The sequence below is a fragment of the Chelon labrosus genome (assembly GCF_963514085.1).
Source record: "Chelon labrosus genome assembly, chromosome: 23".
NCBI lineage: Eukaryota > Metazoa > Chordata > Actinopteri > Mugiliformes > Mugilidae > Chelon > Chelon labrosus.
This window is the reverse complement of record NC_140356.1, coordinates 5,061,803-5,083,718: the sequence shown is the minus strand read 5'-3', so window position 1 is coordinate 5,083,718 and position 21,916 is coordinate 5,061,803. Positions and strand designations below refer to the sequence as shown.

General features: G+C 43.0%; 1 protein-coding gene across 1 annotated transcript; it reads right to left on the bottom strand.

The window, feature by feature from the left end:
* Positions 1-114: 114 nt before the first annotated feature.
* On the bottom strand, positions 115-21,661 carry slc13a4 (solute carrier family 13 member 4; the record flags this gene model as incomplete). Its single annotated transcript, XM_084573592.1, has 16 exons — positions 115-252; positions 469-606; positions 2,440-2,601; positions 2,733-2,854; positions 3,708-3,832; positions 4,895-4,996; positions 5,342-5,443; positions 5,675-5,794; positions 9,102-9,286; positions 9,384-9,461; positions 9,575-9,614; positions 9,964-10,027; positions 10,211-10,386; positions 10,549-10,685; positions 13,261-13,389; positions 21,539-21,661. 16 exons carry the CDS (start codon positions 21,659-21,661, stop codon positions 115-117), a joined length of 1,941 nt encoding a protein of 646 aa, XP_084429718.1.
* Between the last annotated feature and the right edge of the window lie 255 nt (positions 21,662-21,916).

Here is a 21,916-nt window from a genome sequence, read left to right as displayed (position 1 = left end):
CACACCACATGGCCGTTTTTTTTTCTTTATTGTCTCTCAACACAGACACTTTCTCTCCTTCCGTCTGTCGGCAATTCATCCCTCTTCTCACCGCTGGTCCCGGCCCATCGGTGGTTATAAGCTCCCGGTGATGTTCCTGGCCACTGCCCAGGCTGGGAACTCAGTCAGATTGAAGAGGGGGACTCCCCAGGTGGTGATGGCCAACATGACCACCGCCACACCGATCAGGTTCACCCCGAAACCTGCTTTCACCTGGAGGTAAAGAGGGGAAAGAAAAATCAATGGATGCACGAATAAATGAAGAGCTAAACTCGTGTGGCCAGAAAAATAAATACCAGCGGGGATCAGTTGGGTTTGCAAAGTGTTAATGAAAATCTGACACGCTGTGCCCTCCAGCCTTTTGATGCTGCAGGTGCGGAAAGAGCTTGTGTGAGTGTGCACGTGTGTGTGTGTGTGTGTGTGCCGTACCATGTCGCTGATCTGCACGTGGCCGTAACTAAAGACGATGGCGTTGGGGGGGTTCCCCACTGGAAGCATGACCCCGAATGACACGCACATGGTGGACGGGATCAAAGTGTGGAGGGGGTTGATGAGCAGAGTCTCTGACTGGATAGGGGAGCGCGGGGTGAAGGAGCACGGAGAGGGGGAAGAGAGAGAGAAATTAAGGGAAAAGAGACAAAGGGAAGGCGGAGAGGAGGGATGGAAAGAGGGAGAGGAGAGAGGTCAGGTTTCCAAAAAAACATATTCAACAGATCGTGATTAGAACTAGAACTATCTCCACTCTTTGTGCCGTGTCTCCTTCTCTCCCTCGACTCCCTGTTGCATGTTTAGCAATCAGAAAAACATCAGTGAAAGGAAGCAGCCATTGTGTCTCCACTATTCCAGTGAGTCTGCATCCACAATACAAGAGCCCTCTACCACCTAAATGGAACGAGGCCGTAAGTAAAGCTATCACCTATGTCTGTATCTTTATGCAGCTTTGACATGTCAGAATGGCTGCTGTTAAAAGGGTCTATCGATGAGCTTAGAGGCTTACGGCTCCAAAGGACGGGACAAGTTGGAATTGGTTCTCCAACGTTTTGGGAAATGCATGTATTCACCTTCTCAGTGGCAGGAAGTTGTTAGATATCACTCTTGTGTCTTTGTGACGTGAAGCTGGAGCGCTCAGCTAACTTAGCTTAGCACCGAACATGTGGAGAAACAGCTACCGTGGTTGCGCCCGAAGTTCACAACCTAAACCAACTCTAAACTTAACGAACAATATGCTTTTGCTTTGTTTAATCCAAGATGGAAGTGTTAAAAATGACAAGAATTATTGTCATCATCAGGAAACCAGCTACAAGTCATTGTCATTTTTAAATGTTTCCCCTTTCACCCTGTTCCCCTTGAGGGAAGCCACTTAGCCATTTGCCCTTGTTCTCAGTCTTTGTGCTAAGCTAGGCTAACAGCTTCTGTAGACAACCGGGAGAATGGTATTAATCATCCCCTCTAAATCACAGCAAGAAAGTGAATGAGCGTGTTTCCAAAGAAGCCAATCTATTCCCTAAAGTCACATAGCAAGAATAAGAGTTTTACTCTTTTGTTTTTCCAGTTTTACTTCTTCATCGGGTAATTGACTTGTGTGATGTTGCAGTCGACATTAGCGTAGTGTTTTAGACTGTATATTGTCATGGGTTAGAGCACAAGGACCACCGCTTGCATAAGCCTTTGAACTGATTGTGTTGTTGCGTGTGTACAGGCAGTTTTTATACCACTTGGCATAAATGAAGTCTACTTGTGGATAACACCAGGGGTGCTTGATTAGTTTGTGGCCAAGAATAGAAGGATTTTTAGTAAACCTAGCGCATTTATATTCAGCACACTACCCTTCACACTTTACACACTTAGTCCAGCGGCCATGGATCATATGGATCCTATTAGAGGTCAGTTTTGTGTTATTGGACTGTCAAGATAAAGTCATGGATCATGTCAATGTTCTCCTGTGTGGTGACGGTGACCTGCGTTCCAGGACAGGGGTAATCTTTCAGGCTCACTCTGCTGTACGACGGGGGCTCCTACCCTTAGAGGAGTGACCAGTGGGCGATTAACCCCTTGAGATGTCTAACTTTCTTTACACTCAAACAGTTGATCTGTGTTTGTGATACGCAGCAGATGTAGTTACCATATTAAAAACTAAAGTATATCCGATCCGATGGCACATTTATGTAATTTGTATACACAGCTATATAATAATGTCTTCTCTATGAGTTTGTCTGTCGTTTTTTTTCTACTCGTCTGTGTCTTTCAAATTACAGGCAGATGAAAAGGCGCCACCAACAGGCCACACCAATGAAAAACTTTGTGTACACATTTTGGCTGTGCTCACAATATTTACCACTCTGAGGTTTACAATAATGAGGACCAGGTTTTTGAAAGTGTGTGAAGGAGTGTGTGTTGTACCAGCGCTGACAAGATGGGCAGGAAGACGGTGAGAGTTGCCGGGTTGGAGGCGAACTCCGTGACCGCTGACACCAGCAGGCATGCAAGCAGGGTGACGGCCCAGGGAGGAAGACCACTCATGGGCTCCAGCTGTCTGCCAATCCACACCGACAGGCCCGACACCTGCACAGACATAAAATGCAAATGTAAGTCTCTGAACAACGGTTGCGAACAGTTCCTGACCCTTGTGCAGTATGACAAGGACATGGATATTTGGTGTAGAACAGTAACACAAGGACACACGTGCGCAGTACCTTGCAGCCAGCTGCCAGGGCGTAGCCTCCTCCCACCAGGATGACGATCTCCCACGGCATCAGTCTCTGGAAGTCCTTCCAGGTGATCATGGGAGCAAGCGGGTCAGGCTCTGCATCGTCATCTAATGGTTCAAAAACACAGAAAAAAATGTCAATATCACAGCAACAGCTGGGCGGTAATCTAATCTAATAGCGTCACATTTCTGTGGATACAGTTCAAGTTAAAGTTCATCATATTCAAACAAGTTCTAAGGAAAGTTCATCCAGTTTAGCGCTAACTATAGTGAAAATACAAGCAGTTATGGATTAATTACACAAGAACACACTAAATTCTGTTTAATTAATACTAAATTCACAGCAATTTTGTTTTTTTGTTCAGGAAATATCTTAAAAAACACGTTAAAGGATCAAATACAGACAATTGTGTCACATAATACTTTACAAAATCACTAAATGAACGTACTTTTGTCCTGATTATTTTGCCCAAACATCATAAACTGCGAAGAGACTGTTTGCATGCCTGAACCACATCTGTGCGTCTTTTAAGTTAGTGTACTAATACGGGTCAGCTCGAGAACATCTTGTGTTGAGCAGCGTGAAATGTCAGTTTCCAAGTATGTTTTTCAAAAACACTGCACAACTGTGGTAAACTGATTTTCTCTTAAAGCAGAGGTTCCTGTGACCCAGTGAACCTGGAGCACACAGGCAATAAATCAACCTGCCCAGGCTGCGGATGAAAACAAGGAGACCTTGAAGCAAGCTTGAAAAGATGTGGAGCACGTAGCTTTGTCGCAAACTTTGGGATTATTAGATAAAACCAACGTTTTCCTTTTTTTAAAGTCGACACGTTATAGCACCTGTAAATCCTTTACTGTCTCACTGAATGAACCCTAACGTTTAATAAAAATAACTGAGACAAGATACTCCAAAAGTAATAAAGGCATGTTGAACACTGGCAGCTGAATGAGTCCTGACCTGAGTTTCCACAGCTGGAGGAGGAGGAGGAGGAGGAGGAGGAAGAGAAGGGTCGCCTGGCGGGGATGAGGAAGAGCAGGAAGCCCAGAAGGACAGACACTGTTGCATCGGTCCTGTAGCCCTTCCTGAAAGATGACAGATGAAAGTACACACAGTTACAGACAATGTAAACCTATTAAATTACTTCTATTCAGGGGAGAGAGGTAATAGTGAGAGAGGAAACTTTGCAGTGTTTTTGGTTTTGGCTAAAACTTTTATATTGTCAAGGATTACAAAGTCATACAATTCAAATTTTTCCATGTATTGATCCCTCATGGTGCCTGGACATGTGCTCACTGCAGCGTGAATGAATCCCATCCATTCATTCGCACTACAGTGGGCACCTGGTGCCTGGACATAGGGTAGCCCAGGCACGGTAAAGCCATGGACATATAAGGTACGCTGCTTCTCTAGCCACTACTCCACATTTCACCCATGTGATTCGCAGAGGATGGTTTCAATCCATCAACTTCTGGGTTATGGGCCCAGCCAGCTTCAGCTGCATCACTCTGCAATGGAACAGAGAAAATGGGACCCTGCAATCCCTGTCTTAGGAGGCCAAGACCTCATCTATTAGCCCACTGGAGCTTCAGTTGGAAATTTGAAAGCAGAGCTCCACCAAGATTAAAGAAGATAGAAATATTTTTTCACTTCACTTTACAAGGCTGGATCAACCTCATGCCTCATCACCATCACTGATCATCACACATCGCATTTGAATTGCCCATAGATGTCTCTGTCTATTGTGTTGTACTAGTACTGCGTGTTGTTTTCTTTTGAATCTGCTTGATTCATCAATCTTTAGATGCTTCAATGGCGACTACGTACTTATTTATAAATCTAATTTGCAGACACACAGCATTACACAGCAACTGGCAGCATTTCTGATATGTCATGAGCTCAGTCCAACTTTGCAAACTGAAGCAATGCGGTTCTCAGAATATCACCCGTCTCTGTATTTGTTTTACACCTACAATGGTTTTAATTTGCCATGGTACACAAAGTCTAATGTAAAGTTATCTTATGGGCTAAATTTGTGTTCCCCGTGTGACAGGGTGCGTACGTGTTGTTGACAAACTGCACCACCAACAGCAAAGCCACACGTCTTAGCGTTTGCGGTTGTGCACTGCAGCACTACAAGCGCCTACTTTTCAAAGAGAGACGTCCAGCCGGGCACGAAGCCAGGCTCTCTGGTGAACCACAGCAGAGTCATCAAGATGAAGAAAACACCGGTCACAACCTCAGGGTAGCTGAAACACACACACAAGCAGATAAGCAGCACTTACATTAGTGACAACATGACTATCACACAATACCATGTCTGGGTGAGTGAGTAAGAAACACGCAATACTGTATATGTGGATTCTATGTAGATGTTTATTAGGCCTTGTAAATGTATTTATTCATGCACCGCTGAAAACCGTAGTATGGAACTGGAAATAATTAAATGTAAAATAATTAAAACACACTTCAACTTCAACACCTGTGCATTTCAATCACATTGTCTCAAATTCTCCACAGGATTTAACTGAATTGTCCAACAAAATTTCAGTCATATATGGCTAAGAAAGCTTGGTGAGAGACAGCACACACACCTGATGGGCCCTAGTTTGGCATATTCCTCATGGATCCTCTTCTCTGACAGCCTCTCTCTCCTGGTTTTGCGTTTCTTACTCAGCGAGCACGTCTCTCTGAAGCTGAAAACAGATGGGCAACAACAACAATATCAACCACACGGTGACCTGACACACTCCGCCTGAGTTTTTCAACCTGCAGCCACAGGACACCTAACGGCGCCGCGGCTGAGCAAACGTACAGACAGACGGATTATCGTGAGTCCATAATGATAAGATGCAGACGTGGGCAAGGAGTAATCACAACTTGCAGTGACCATTAGCAGAGCAGGTAGGTCTGTGCGACGCACTCACTTGCAGCCGAGGAAGAGGAAGTGCAGCCACAGCCAGGTGAGGATCAGCATGATGATTGCGATGGGGAAGCTGAAGATGAACCACGTGCCGAAGTTGATCACCTTTGCTTCTGGATAGCGACTGGAAAGAGAAACGTACAGAAAGAGAGACATTAGGGGCTTAGTTTAGGAAAAGTTGCTTTCTAGTTCCTTTTTATTTCCCTTGTAAGCATGCTAACATTTGTTAATGAGCAAAGTAGCCAAAGCTCGTGAAAGGTAAGGGGTCAGTTCATTACAACTCGGCTGTCTGCTCTGATGGATCTGTGACCCATTTTGTGAATATGTCCTCACAATGTCTATGTCTTTCTGCTATTAATGCCATGAAAACTAAATGTAAAATAAACAGGACATACAGTAAGGGACACACGTTGGGTGTCTCCCCTTGATAGGTTTGTATCTTGTTGCAGGAAAACAAGCCCAGGTCTCCCAGTCATTCATTTATATTGGTCATCTGAAGCACCAAAGGGTTAAAGACCTCTGCACTAGATAATAAAAACGTCTGGGGGTTGCCAAATTCAAAAGAGTTTACCCTGTGGGGTCAATGAATGCTGAAAGAATTGCGACAAGTTCAAAAGCTACTGAGATATTTTAGTCCTAACAAACTTTGCTTTCCATAAAAAAAGAGTAATTTCCTGCTAACCAGTACAAAAGCATATTAAACTCATATACTGTATAAAGATGGGCGGCGGAACAGCTCCTCGAAAGTGAAGCCAAAGCAAGTAGAGCTCCCCCTGGTGTCTGGCTGCAGTATAGGTCATAAGCTCCACCCCCTCCATGTTAGTGGGTGGGATTTGGGCCAAACTAAAATACTAAAATATATGTTGAATAATTTTTTGTTTTCAAGGATGGTTCCTGTCATTTTAGGTAGTTAATATGATGCTGATGCATGTTCACATGTCAGTTTTTTTGGATAAGTTTCATTTTAGTTATTTTGTTAGTAGTTAGCTTTAGGAGGTAGGGCAGAGCCCAGTATTAATTAAGCAAAAACGCAAGAGAGTCTGTCTCCACTCTCAGACCTTACTGCGCAGACTCTGGCTCCAAAGTCGCAAGATGGCCCAGGAAAACAGCGTCAGCTTGGCCAATGCAAGGAAGTGGGGAGACGTTGTCCATATTTATATACAGTCTATGATTAAACTAAAGTCCTCAAATGAACAACATACAATGGTTCACAACATTAATAGTCACCTGTTGCCATTAGTTGCCATTGCACTGGGTTAGATATTTTGCTAAGAAGTAAATAAGGTGTTTACAACAATTTATCCTTATTATCAAAATCCAAATTTGTTGGCTGCTGCTACAGAAAATTAAACGCCAGATCTTTTAAGAACCTTCCTTTTCAACACCAGAATTTCCAAAGTTCCTCAAAATACCAACACCAGCTTGTACCAACACAATTACAAACTAGTGAATGAAATTAGACAGATTACTGAAGACCAAAACAGTGTAATTAACAGTGTAATTTAAGGCCCTAACGCTCATCTTTCACCTCAGCCAAAAGTCAGCTGTCAAGTGTGTTTTTTTCAAAAGCATGTGAGGTCTAGTTCATGACTTATTGTTCCAGCATGGACTTGCTGCAGATTTTGACTGACTGACCTGAACAGACACACACACAAACATGTTTACCTTCACTTATGAAGGCGACTTCAGGCTCAAGATGTTCAAGAAATTACGTATGTGATTTCACTCAAAATTCAAATGTAGATTTTTGGGGATTTTCCCAATCCCTCTGATTGATTATTGTTCCCAGTAATATCACATTGTTATGATTACAACTGGTGCCGCACACTCAGAATCCAAAACCTGACCTTTGTCCAACAAGCTGCAACATGAAGGAGGCCATTCTGCCTTAGAGCAGCGGCTGGAGGAAATCGGCTCTGTCAGGACTGTAGAGGCTGATTAGTTTGATCTCAGACCCCGGGCACTGAGCTAACACAAATCGTTTCAGCCCAGCCAACACAGCAGCCAAAATATCAATCAAACTGTGAATATGCTTGCAAGTTGAGATGGCATGTGCCCTGAACTAATTAATTCAGAACATTTTGTTAAGTTGCTTTGAGACTGTTGCTTCCATAGTTTTCTTGGTGTAATTCTGTATGATATCCAGAGTATGGCCCCTTAAATCCAAGGAAGCACTTTCTTTACCAGTGGCTTAGATCAAATAACGACCAGAAGTTGCCAAGTTTCTCGTTTTTCTGTTTCGCTAAACTTAATTAAGTGTCAGCTTAACCACCTTCCAAGCCTCTTCGCCTCATTTCAAGCATTTTTGCGCACTAACTTTATAATTGCCATGTTGTGTGTTGATACAGTGTGCAGTATCAACACACTAAAGTACGTTATGAACATGCGACAACCTCTGGCTGAAAAGACTAACAGGGTGCAGTACCTCAAATGGCCACTTGTGGCTAGCACCAAAAGCGAGTCAATCCCCACAGTTCTCCATGTTAAAATGCCTCCATGATAGACTGTGTAAATACGGAGAACGCGTCCCCACTTCCTTGCATTGGCCAAACTGACACTGTTTTCGAAGAGATAAGGGCAGCGCCATGTTATAGCCACAGTCTGTGCAGTACGGTCCAAGAGTGGAGCCATGCATGGCGCGCCCACACTTCTGCGTTTGATTAATACTGTGCTCTGCTCTACCTCCACTAGTTAGAAAGAAATTATGGACTGTACACTGTACTTATTTATTTTTTCCAATTCTCACAGTCCTACAGGACTGCTTCATGGAGCGGTTGGCGTAGAAACTTGTAGTTATTATGATGTCACATCCTGTTTCTATAGTGTAAAATAACTAACTAAAACAAAACTTTTCAGAAACTGTCCACTTGAACATTCACCGGTATTATATTAACTGCCTAAAATGACTGAAACCATCCTTGAATTTGACATGTACTTTTGTGTCTTAGTTTGGCCCAAGTCCCATCCACAAGCATGGAGAGGGTGGAGCTTATGACCTATACTGCAGCCAGCCACCAGAGGGAGCTCTACTTGATTTGCCTTCCATTTTTATTCAGTCTATGGTTTACACTGGACACTCCGGCTAAAGCATGTTATGAACAAGTGACAACCCCTGGCTCAAAAATGTGCGCGGAAATGTAGTACCTCAAATGGCCACTTGAGACAGGCTCCAAAAGCAAGTCAAAAACAAAATGCCTCCATGTATACAGTCTGCACAAAGAGTGCATTTGGTTATTTTAAACTAATTTATCTATTCAGTACAACAGTACATGGGTGAGATCCATCGTTTAGGCTATAACAACGTGCCTTCACATGTTGCTATCAGTCTGTCTAGGCATCACCAGCCTGCCTCTAGCTTGAGTTAGGAGGAGTCAGGTACAGCTATGGGTTAACTCATGCATACATATGAGTGTGTGTGCATGTGTACGCACTTGTTGAACTGCTCAGCAAAGATGAGGTTGGTTGATGTGCCAGTGATGGTGATGAGTCCACCAATGGTTGCTGCATAGGTGATGCTGAGCGAGAGACATTTACAGATCAAGTGGTCCCTTTTGGTGGGATACTGGGAGTCTCTCCTGGCTTTGATGCGCTTCACATTTGGGATTTCAATCGCAACCTGTGAAAGAGAGAGGAAAATAATGCAAATCACCAACGTTCCTGTTTCCAGAAACCTCACAGCTTGTTAACCTCCTGGATAATAACATGCTATGAACCTGCGGCAGTTGTCCATTGCCGTGTCCTCTGTGGATGGAGATAGGCAGACCCAGACCATTTACCTCAGAGGTCTGTACCTGAGAACAAGAACAAGAGAAAGGAACTCTTCACTAATGGTGCATGAATTTTTTTTTTTTGCAGTGATGCCAACAACTTCACACACTCCCACAAAAAAATAAACACATCTTACCACACTTAGTGTAGAAGGTCCCTGTTTAGTGCAGTCGTTGCTGGAAGAAGAAAAGACAATTATGGTCAAAATGTGTGACTTGGCTTTTTATGGGAGACACAGAGGAACAACATTCACCAAAAACAGGTCATTTATACAGTCTAACTGTAGTGATCAAAGCAAAATATGGCATTGTCACATTCAAATCCGCCCTTTTGCAAATCCATATTCATGTTCTTTTAGTCTGAGGTATGGTACCATGTTCTCACGGTAGAACTCCCTAGTTCAAGAAAATGTCTGGATCATCAGGCAACACTTAGGAATTTGAAGTGACAAGGACTGTATATTTGGAATTGTTAATTAGAAGACAACGAGGAAAACTGAGGGGGTAAGACACGACATACACATACCTGTTATTGCGATAGAGCAGCTCTAACTGGTTCTTGTCCAAATTATCTTCTTTGCCCGAGACAGCTGCAGACAACAACAGTCATAATCAGTATAACGAAAGAACGTTTTCTCAGTGTTAATCTGTTAATAAGAGAATTCTCCGTATATAGCTGTCAACGTGAATGGTTGGTGTTGGCGCTGCTATAAACATCTGTTTAATGCCCAGGCTTCCGTGACCTTCTCTTGTAGCAACAGATTCGGACGTACCACTATCATCCTCGGGGGCCTCCGCCGTTTCGGAGTCGTTGTGGGTGTCGGCCAGGCCGGTGCAGATTAACTGCTGCAGGACGGCCTCGGCTATGGGCATCACCATGGCTGTGGTGGACGTGTTGCTGAGCCACATGGACAGAAACACCGTGCAGCACATGAAGCCCAGCACCAGCCTGGATGAGAAAGAGATCAGAATATAGTGTATATACTGTATTTCTGTATGTTTATCACTGTATGAAGAGCTTTGTAACCAAGGTTTTCCAGTGTTCCATATATTTTCCCATTTTCAAAGCTTACTATAAATGTGTGAAAGTCTGTGTGTGTGTGATGCTCACATGCCAGGCTTTGCCCCTGCAATCATCACCATCCGCAGAGCGATGCGTTTGTGCAGGTTCCATTTCTCTATGGAGGCTGCCAGGCAGATGACTCCCATCAGCAGCAGCGTGGTGTCTTTACAGTACTCTGCTGCCACCTTAATACACACACACACAGACAATACCAAAACGGCTTTATGAAACTGATGACGGCGCATAATTCCATCTAGGAAAACGGGACCTTTTCTTGCTTTTTCCTCCTTCCACCCACTCCTCCCTCCCTCGCTTGGATAAACACTTACAGTTTACCATTTGTTCTTCTTAATCAGCTCTACTTCCCACCCGTAGGGTTCACGGCATTGCAGCATTGTATAAGCCAGCTTCGCCTCACCTCTCACCTAAAATGTGCTGCATGTTCCCCAGCTGGAGTGGTTGACACACAACTGCATCGTTCTCTGTCATGTCTGCGTACCTATCTCAGGTACAGAACTACACGGCGCATCTGGAAGGACTACTGGTTAAGATGGGCATTAATGTACTATGAATTATCATAGTTCGATTGCAGATAGGGACCTTTGCTGCATGCTATATTTGTCTCTCTACACAGTTAGCTCTCAAATTAAGGAAAGCATAATCCCAAATAGAGAAACTTTAAGGAAGAAAATCTAGAGAGTATGCAGAGTAACTTCCTGGACTGTTGCGATGCATTTAAACCCAAATTTAAAAAAACAGAATAGCACTAGCAGCTGCTTTATAATCAGAACCATGGTTGCCAACTGCTTAAAAGAATTAGTAAAAGAAAGGATTAAAATATTAAAATTCTCCGTGATGACTAATGTGAAGTGTGGCGGTTAGACACGGGCTCATAATAACTGCTGCAATATGCACATAAAATATGCACACTACCCTCTGCAGCTTCTAGCATTTTAGTTAATGATGCTCAGTTTGATACCATGTCCAGTTTCAACATTATGTTTGATCTCAGGAGAAAAATAAGGGCCTACATTTTTTTTTTTTATTGCTGCTGTTCCAACACTTACAGTGTGTGGACTCGCACAGCGGGTGGCAACAGACGAAGATTAGCGGCGCTCAAGCACGCGATGGAAAAGCGGAGGAGTTTAGGGGAAACTGAGAGTACCGTAATAGACTGAAAATGTTGCATAAAGCTCTCTGCTGGCATAGTTATGGAGAACCATGGCAAGCGGCTTACCGTGGTGTTAAAAGGCAGCTTTGTCACCGTTTGTCAATGCGATTTGGTCACATGAGGTCCACAGCTCACTTTTTATGTAATGCTAATAAGAAACGGCGAAGAAGAGGAAGGTGAGCTTATTGTGGAGGAAACTGTGTTATTGGTGTAAAAGAGGAGTATCAGTCATTCTAGTCATATAGTGCTAGTAGTTACACTTTATTGTAAAACATGGAATATTATATACATCTGAGAAACGTGCAAGTTGTCCCAAATTATTCACAAATACTCAGTGGAGTTTAGGACACTCGTTCTTTCTGATAAACTGACTTTTACTACCAGAACTGTAACACACTGTCAGAACTAAATGTCTGCTGCCGTTTCCCCGCACTGCATTCTCTTCAGGAGGCACAAGGCATTACACACTATAATACTTAGGCAGAGTCCTTGTCACTTCAAACTCCAAGTGTCTACGGTATAAATGACCTATCTTTGTCTTCTCAATAAGAGAAAATAACTTACAATGTACATTAGCTAATGTTGCTAATGCGTATATTAGCTAATGTAGCTAATATGTACAGGACATTAGCCATTGTTCCAAATGTGTACATTGGCTAATGTTGCTAATGCGTACATTAGCTAATGTTGCTTACGTGTATATTTGCTAATGTTGCTAATATGTACATTAGCTGTTAATAATAATAAGAATACATTTAATTTATGAGCACCTTTCAAGACACACAAGGACACTTTACAAAACACAAGGACACAAAACAAGACAGAGCAGAAAAAAATAAATAAAAAATGGAACAGTGCAGTCACGGGGAGTAAGCTTTCTGGAACAGGTGGGTTTTGAGTCTGGATTTGAAGATAGGGAAAGAGTCGATGTTTCGGATGTCCGGTGGGAGTGAGTTCCAGAGTTGGGGAGCAGCTGAAGGCTCTGCTCCCCATGGTACTGAGGCGGGCTGAGGGCACAGAGAGGTGGATAGAGGAGGAGGATCTGAGGGAGCGGGAGGGGGTGACAATGTGGAGGAGATCAGAGAGATAAGGAGGGGCGAGGTTATGTATGGCCTTGAAGGTGTGGAGAAGAATCTTGAAGTCAATCCTGGATTTGACTGGGAGCCAGTGGAGATGCTGGAGTACGGGGGTAATGTGGTGAAACGAAGGGGTTTGTTTGTTGTTGCAAATGTGTACATTAGATAATGTTGCTAATGTGTATATTAGCTAATGATGGTAATATGTGCATTAGCTAATGTTTCTAATGTAGGAAACTGGGCCAAATTTTCAAATGGAGTATGCTAGCACTGCTAGCCAATTTGAAAAATGAACATTGTTCCGAAAGAAAAATAAGTAAAGAAAAGAAAATGCGTGAAGAACTGGCTATCTGACACTTAGTCCAAGCTAGTACTAGTTAGTACTATACCGCAGCTTCATAGTTTTCGGTTCTTTTGCTCTCTTAGAGTTTATATGGAGATTATTTCAACCTCTGAGAAGTGAACCGCCGACCAGATAGTCACCTAAAAAGACATACAGGTAGGCCGACTCACCTCGCTGGACTTGAGCACTCCAAAGAGCGGGTAGAGGAAGGCCGGGACCAGAGCGGCAGCTCCCAAAGGAACCGCCTCGGAGACCCAGTAGACCGCCGTCACCATCAGCACATAAGCGCAACATGCCTCCTGCAACCAAGAAAACACAAACCTACGTAAACTTCCACATAGCAGAAAGCACAGAAAGCAAAGCATGCGTGATTAGGCCTACATAATAACTGTGTCAGTGTTTTTAACATAGCAATATGTATGTATATATTTTGTCATATTAAAATTGTTATTCAGAGTACTACGGTGTGTGTTCACCCTGTGGACTTTATTGTTGTTGAGGCAGTGTGGTATCCAACTGGGCTACACACACACATGCTAAAACATACACACCGATGCTGCATTAATCTGGTTATGGTTATATAATATCGTCATGTAGCCCTGTTGCAACACCGGCTGGCTTAGTGACAGGCACTCCAACCTCAAAAACTCAAGAAGAATCTCGTGACATGCGTTAAGACCTTCTGAAAATTACCTCGACTTTCATTAACCTTTCAGAGCTGAGAGTCGCAGAATATTATTGTTCGCTAATTCAAAACTTTCCAAGGGTTTTTGATGTAAGACTCGGATAGTGCTTTGTTTTGTGTTGCCCCCCCCCCCCCATTAGTATTAAACATAAGCAGTTCCTACCGTGGTCACATGCTGCGTGAGCTTGTAGCTCTTTTACGTAAGAACATTCAGTGTAACATCTTGCCAGTAACAGGTCAGTTAATCTCAAATTAATAAACCCAGAGGGGGGAGGAATTAGGCACAGGGCTCCAGCATGAAGCATGTTCAGACCTGTTCAAGCCTCTCAGCAAACCATGGACTCTGCAGAAATCAATCACTCCATAAATCACCTTCTTAGTGTTACAGAGAAACACTTTAAGCTTACTGCATCTCTGCAGTTAATATCATATATGTACTCATTATGTGGAGTGTTGAGATAAAAGGTGTGTGAATTATGACCTCCCTCCCCATGAAGCCACTAATATAAAAACAAGGTTTATACGGATCTGGGAAATTATAAAAATGAGCAGGAACAGTCGGATCCAAAAAGGACATGTGGACTGACAGGGGATGTGCCATCATCCCAAGATCGAAAGAGTCTCTAAGGTCTTCATGAAAAATGTTGTGGATGTGTAAGAGTCTGGCAAGGGAGTTGAAACAATAAAATAAATCGGAAATAAAGTAGAAAAGATTTTAAAAGACTTACACTTTGCCTTGGATTGGCCGCTAAAAAATTAGCCCAAGAGCTGGCTGTTTGTAGCCTTTAAGCTAGCCTGAATTTCCCCCGACCAAAACATTTTTGTGGGGGATAGCTGTCCTGGAGTCACGCCGTTGAGAACTGATCATGCTCTGGCAAAGATCTGCTGGGCCAATCAAATTGTTTAGGCGGGCTTTGTGGAGTGATTGAGCACTGTTGAGAACTTAGTGGCTAACAACTGTCTCACGCCAGGTTAGGCTTTTTAATGCAAAAAACCCCAAACTTTATCACAAGATATGTAGGAAACTCTTGATGTCAGACCGTTACCACTGGTATGTAATGCAAAAGTCTTAAATGAGGAAGATGTTGCACACATCTGTCATGCATGGGAAGTGACCAGAGCTTTATAAGAACCTCATACCAACTGTGTAGCATGGTGGTGGAAGGATCAAGGTTTGGGGATGCAAATGCATAGATGTCCACCAGGGAGCATTGACAAGAACTTTTAAATTGCAAAATTTATAATAGTATCTTGAATGTAATTTTTTTTTTAAGTGTTATTCAAATCAAAATTGTCAGTACACATTATGTGACTGTATGTGAGAAAATAAAAAAACATTATGGGGCGATATATTGTTATCTGCTTTTTTAAACTCAAAAAATGTCTAAAAATCTAACATATCGGACTTATCCAGGTGATGACTTCACCTCTCTAAGGATATAAAACCTTCCTTCTCTCATTTGTCATCACTAGAGTGAGTACCCAAAGAAAAACTGCACTGGGATACAGGCACAAGAGCTGGCTGATTTAAGTTAGGCAGATCCACATCTTTAGATCTGAAACATAACAATAACGTCTGTCACAACACGCAGTGTTGTTCAGTGTCTTGTGGATCAGATCCCGGAGCTCAACTGCGCGGCACCTGCACAGGCCACGGTGGCGTGCGCCAAAACACGAGATCCAGGCTGAATTTAATTAGACGTTTAATCAAGATAACAAAAGTTAGCTGCGGCTTGGCAGCGGTTGGCCTTTCACAGGTTGTCACTCTTAAGCCACAGCCTGCAATCCTTTTTTGGATACTTTCCTACGGACTTAACCTGGCAAGAGGAAAGAGGCATTTCCAGGCATTAGGCCCTGTCGCTGGATCAGGCCGAGAACATAACAAGGTGTTTGGGTCCATAATCAGAGAGGGCCTCACCAAGAAAACATTACAACAATTGAAATCCCAAGGGAAGACACACAAGGGAGAAAATGTGATTTACAAAGTGTTTTTCTCTTTAGCTGCTTGCCTTCCTGTGACCTTTCAGCGTCAAACACAACTTCACACTGAGGAAGCACAAGAGGCCTGATAACAGGATTAAAGACAATCAAAACGTTGGACTGCTGACCTGTCGATCTCTCTGACAGGAATGTCAAGAGGAAAAGAGAGGAGCTTTGAGAAGAGAGAGAACAAATGGACAGATAAAAAAGAGACAGATCAGCAGTCCTTCATCATTGATTATTGGTCTTCGTTTATCAGAGGGCAGTTGCCACACAAAGACCGCAGCTTCAATCTGATCCTCAAACCTTCATCTCTGTTTTGTTTTTTTCATTTGTTCTGGTTTTGCAAGTTGAAGCCGATTCGCCATGACCTGTGCGATAGTCCGACTTTATGCTGGGACGTGTCAAGGGGCAGACGTCAATACAGGCTGTTACTCTGAGGGAGGGCTGACTGTTTGAAATGAGGTGGTTTTTGAGGTGGGTTTCTGTGTGAGGAAAAACCCAGGTTAAACAATTCTAGACAAGATGCGTCCTCAGATGATGACTCTTGATTTTTAGGAAAGAGACAACATCTGCTGTGAGGATTATTATATATTTTTTTTAAATCTAGGAGAAAGGTCACTTCACTTTTTGTGAGGCTGGAAAAGAATGTGATGCCGGAGAGCCTGAGGTGAAACAAGCTGGTGTGCGACTGCATGTGTGTGTGCGTCCCAGCAGGCTGCACTCCATTTGCACTGCTGCAAAGGCTTAGAAGTTCAAGCCGTAGTGGAGCCTACCGGAACAATCACATCTTTCCTGTCACTTCCCCTGTCCTACCAACAAAACTGAACCCGCAGTTTGCATCACTACACGCACGAAATATAAAGACAAATGCGCTCATTAAACGCAATGCTGCAGATGAAAAATGTATAATCAAAGTTCTAAATTATTCAGCAGTCCTGCGCATTTAGCTGCACATTTCAGAAACTGCAATACATCTTTTATAATGACCCCAGAGGGTTTTTTTTTTTATTATTTTCTGATAAACGCAAAACTGATATAATGGCTTTATTAGCATCATCAATTAATGCTAGTTGTTGGAATCCTACTTTTTGGACTACTACTGCCAGAGCAATATGTTTCAATGGTTAAGGCTGATCCTTCATGAGGAAATGCAGCACAGTGTTGGCAAACACCGCTTTATGTTTACTGGATGTGTATAGGCTCAACTGAGGCTAATGGTAATAATTACAGTTTGACAGTGAGGAGAACTTGCGCTAAGCAGAGCTTTGATGACACATGTCTACCTGTGCGAAACAGGAACTGATCATGTTTGTTGTGTTGTTGTTGCAGATGGAGCAGTTTTGACCTGATGATCTCCTGCATACATTTCTGCATGAAAATTACTCAAAACATCAGCAGATTTTCCTGTCCTGAAAGTAGACAAAGAGAACCCAATGGGAAAAACTGGAAATATTATACTTGTGTATTTGGTTATTCCAGAAAATGTGCCAATATTACATATCTGTGAGGTGGAAAAGTAAGTCCTCTAGGAGTTCATTTCAAAGACAGATTTAAGTCCATCTGTTCAGATGTGTTTTTAATCGCTGTAATTAGACTTAGGTGCCGTTTAGTTTGGAAATTCAGGGATTTGCTGCAGTTTGATCTTCACAACACATGTTTATAGATGTGTATGATGACAGGAAAAAGAAGCTTTCTGAGGACCTGAGAAAACGAGTTGTTGTTGTTGTTGTTCATCAGGCTGGAAGAGGTAACAAAACCATCTGTAGAGAGCCTGGAATCCACAAACCCACAGTCGGACACACAAATGGAGGAGATTTAAGACGACTCACAAAGGAACCCAGGGTAACTTCTGAGAAGCTAAAGGCCTCTCTCACATTGGCTAATGTTAATGTTCCATGTTAGCCACGGTGTGCATGGCAGAGTGACAAGGACAAAGCCACTGCTCTCCGAAAAGAACATTTCTGCCCATCTACAGTTCGCTATGGACAAGCCAGATGACTATGGGGGAAATGTTGTGTGGATGGATGAAACCAAAGTACAATTATTTAGTTTAAATGTTAAAATAGAGGCATAATGTTTGGAGACAAAACAACACTGCATTCCAGCAACAGAACTTTATCCAGTCCATCAAACAGGAGGTTGTAATGTCCTTGTTTGCTTTGCTGCATCTGAGCCAAGACCGCATGCCATCACTGACGGACCAATGAATTCTGAATTATACCAGCGAATTCTAAAAGAAAATGTCAGGACATGTGTCTGTGAGCTTAGTCTTAAGAGAAACTGGGTGATGCAGGAAGACAACAACCCCAAGCACAGAAGTTGTTCTAGAATCTATAATGGCTAATGTTCTGGAATGGCCAGGTCAAAGTGCTGAACTTCACCCAACAGAACATCTCAGAACTGAAGCACTTCTGTACTGAGGAATGAGCTGAAATTGCCCCAAGCTACTATAGAGGACTGATCAGCAGTTACCGGAAACCGGATTCAGTTCATGTTCACAGGGCAATCAGGACAAAATAATCTGATGCTGTTCTGTGGTTCATGTACCAGAGTTCTGCATATGAACAGATTCAGGGTGTCAATGTGAACAGCACCCTAAGGCTTTCCGTATAACAATTAAGTTACATGACATCTTTTAACTTAAAGTCACGTTTCCAAAGTACCCAGAATTTTAGTTCCAAGAACTTTTGTAAAGGAACTAAAAGTTTCATTCAGACTGTTGGTTGTCTTATTTAGAGGCTCATTTTGATTCTAAAAGTGTTCTGCGTCTCTGTCTAAATGTGTATCCGACTGGCACATGTCTGATGTAGTTAATCACATCATTTTTTTTTTTTTCCTGTGGTAGAGCCAGATGTCAGCGTGAGCATCCGGTTTATCTCTGTGACCTAAAACCTTTATTCACACGAGAAGCACGTTTTTCTTCACACCATCAGAGCTTTACAGCTGACCGGCCGGTTTTTCTCTAAACACGTAACAGAAGCCCATTGATTGTCTCATTAACCAACTGTTTTCCTTGGACGACACAGGAAATGGACATTGGATATTTAGATTAAAAAAACAAAGAGAGGGTTAGAGACAGATTATGTTACAGCTGAAGCCTGAAAACCAACTGAACCAATCAACAGAGGGCTAAACAGTCTGATAGATAACACGCATGTGCCTACACAGACACTGACACGATCCAAATACCCGTACAAAACCTGCTTTTTTAATAGTGGCAAATGCTTGTGAGGCCTTAAATGGACACACATGCTCATGGACATCAAACCAGCGACACTTCATATTAAAGTTTATTTTTCGGGGGAATAAGACACAATAAATGCAAGAGTAGCAATAGCAGTTTGCAACCAGCCTCCACACGGTAATGGTATATAGGTAACATATTATCTGTATTGATAAAAAAAAATGTGTATTAAATACTAAAATTTGGAAGGTTTAGAGTTTTTGATTGCAACTTATAAAGACATGAATATAAGTTGGTGATACAAACGTCTCTACATGAGAGTAGAGCACATTAAAACATTATACGCTCATCTATAAACATCTGTTCTGGAATTTCCGAGTTCACATTGAAGGCACCGTAATGCAATTTGTGAAGTGAGTTCTGAGTGGTAGAAGTGACGCTTTACTTTGGCACAGCATTGATTTGAGCTGACGCTAACGCCAGCGTGCTAACTTCCTTTTTGGAATTTAACACAAGTTAACTGTTGGGCTTTTTTTACAGTAAATTTTGACCTGATTACAAGGGTTCACTGACAAATATCAGTCTGGACCAAAGTGGTGGACTTTCTTTGTGCGTATGTTTATAGTTTCCTGGATTGTGCGAGCCGTGATTTCTATGAGGGTGTGAAACAGGACAAGCCAATGGGCACGGAGCACGTCAGCCGCCGGTTCTGCCTCTCCGCCTCTGTTCTCCATCTTTCTCTCTGACCTCGTCTGACTGCATCCTACAGATGTTCTGTTCTGTTCTGTTCTGCTACAGCTGGACACAGTACCACTCCAAGCACACACACACACGGTGTCACTCTGAACCCCTGTCACATTCCTGACACGGTCTGGGGTCCCTGGTGTCGTAAAGAAGCCACGTGGGGGCCAAAATCCAGCATGGCGGTAGGTAGATTATATAATTTAATTGCTTGGATTGTTTTGGGGTTTTTTTTCTTGTTCTTTGTAGTGAAGTTTTTGTTCTTTTGTTCTTTCTTGGCCTCATCCTGCGCCCCTCGCTCATGCCAAACATCCGCCGCCACTGACATAACAAGCAAGGCTCCTGGCCCCCCCGACTCTGATTGGCTGGCGGACACCTTGCGAGAGCAGCTGAATATGAACGGTGTGATAAGAAACGCCGTGTGCTTTGGAGCTTACTTGGCAAATGCTGAAACACGATATGGCTGAGTGTTAATATTAACAACGTGACCGCATTGTTATTTATCAGGATGGGATACACGAACAAACACATCTGTCGGGGGGGGGGGTCTGTTCATTTAAATCAGTTCAAACAATATCATACTACATGAATGAACATGTTTGTGAATTAGTGATTGATTTTCAGAGAAAAAAATCCTTAGAACTGGGACTTCAATGCCAAGGCAACATGTGAACGACACAAAACTGACCATAACTATATTATGAATATTACAAAAACCATTCTGGACAATTTCAAGCTGGAAGTCTGCTTCTTGTCACAGTCTTTTACTAGCCCCAGAGCCGGATATCCTAATCTCAAGTCAAGCTGTTCTCAACAAAAAGCATGCCTCACTGGATATCATGGAATCTGGCATGAAAGCGTGTTGACAAGAGGTTTGCAAATCAGACAAATCACCCAGGTTTGAGCCTCGGCAACACGGGGCTCATTTCAAAATCCTACTTAAAAACAGAGCAACTCAAAAAACTTTCAAACCGCAGTGAAGTTTATGTTCCCGCAGTACCACACTGCAACAAAACCTTACACATCTTTTAGCCTTACATGCAAGCAACACCTTTGTGTCTTGGCAAATTGCATTGTGCAGTGTGCCATTTCACTTTTGAATGAAACAAAACGGCTGCCCGAGTATCAAGCTGCTCCCTCTCTCTGGTCGACCCTCTGCTCTTTCACAACAACCCCGATCGCCAGCATCTCATCAACATGTCGCGACGTCTCCTCTCCACACACACAAGGCTCAGCTGATGATCGGGACAGCTCGAGATGAGTATTCATCAAAACGGAGGACAGTGTGCCTTTTGATTGATTCCCTCTGCCCCCCTCTCTCTCTCACGCACACGCACACACAATCAGTCACACACAGGACCATCAGGACACTGCGGACCTTAGCAGCAAACCAGGAGGAGGGACAACAGATCATCTGGATGGTTTGTTTACTGCTGTATCGGATGTTCACTAGGTATTTATTGACTACTACAGAATATTTAATAAATTAGCATAGCTCGTCACTGTTGTAACTTCCTCTGTGTGTATGGTCTGTACATCTTTCTTGAACACTAGAGCCTCCATCTCCAGTTATATACTTATAAAAGTTTAGAAACTAATTCTAGTGATTTTGTATTTGCCAAAATCTATGGAAAAATATTCTTTAAATAGTCTGTTACACTTAGAATATGTGATTCCAACAGTACAGTGATATTTCAGTGACAAGTAGAGTAGTAGATTGTCTTATTTTGTTAGATATTCTACCATTAACTTGTACCTGCTCTTATTTTGAAAACTGTGCCCTTCTGGAGGACGTTCACCTTCTTTGCTTACAATGATAAAATGCACCATTATTATTAATGATTGTTTTACTCACGCTGGTGGGATGGATGAGCGGTAAGGGAAGCAGGGACAGAGGGATGAACACCACAACGATCAGCTTCCTCGCCCTCCACAGCTTCCTGAACAAATCCATCCTGGCTGCGGCCTCCAGCCTCATGGGTGACCCGGGTCTCTGGGTCGGACCGGACACAACTCGAAAGAACCGGGCGTGAGTCACAGACTGGGAGAGCCTCAAATCACAGCCACAGGAGTCGGAGGGGAGAGGGAGGAAGCGGTCCTCCTTGGGCGAGCGTCAAGCTCTGCTTCGGCTGTGCGCTTTTACGCACAGGCTGCGGACGGTGACCGGACCTGTGTGCGTCCCAGTGAGGTGAGAGAACTTTACTGAACTTGTTTTTTCTAGTCTGAGTTGTAC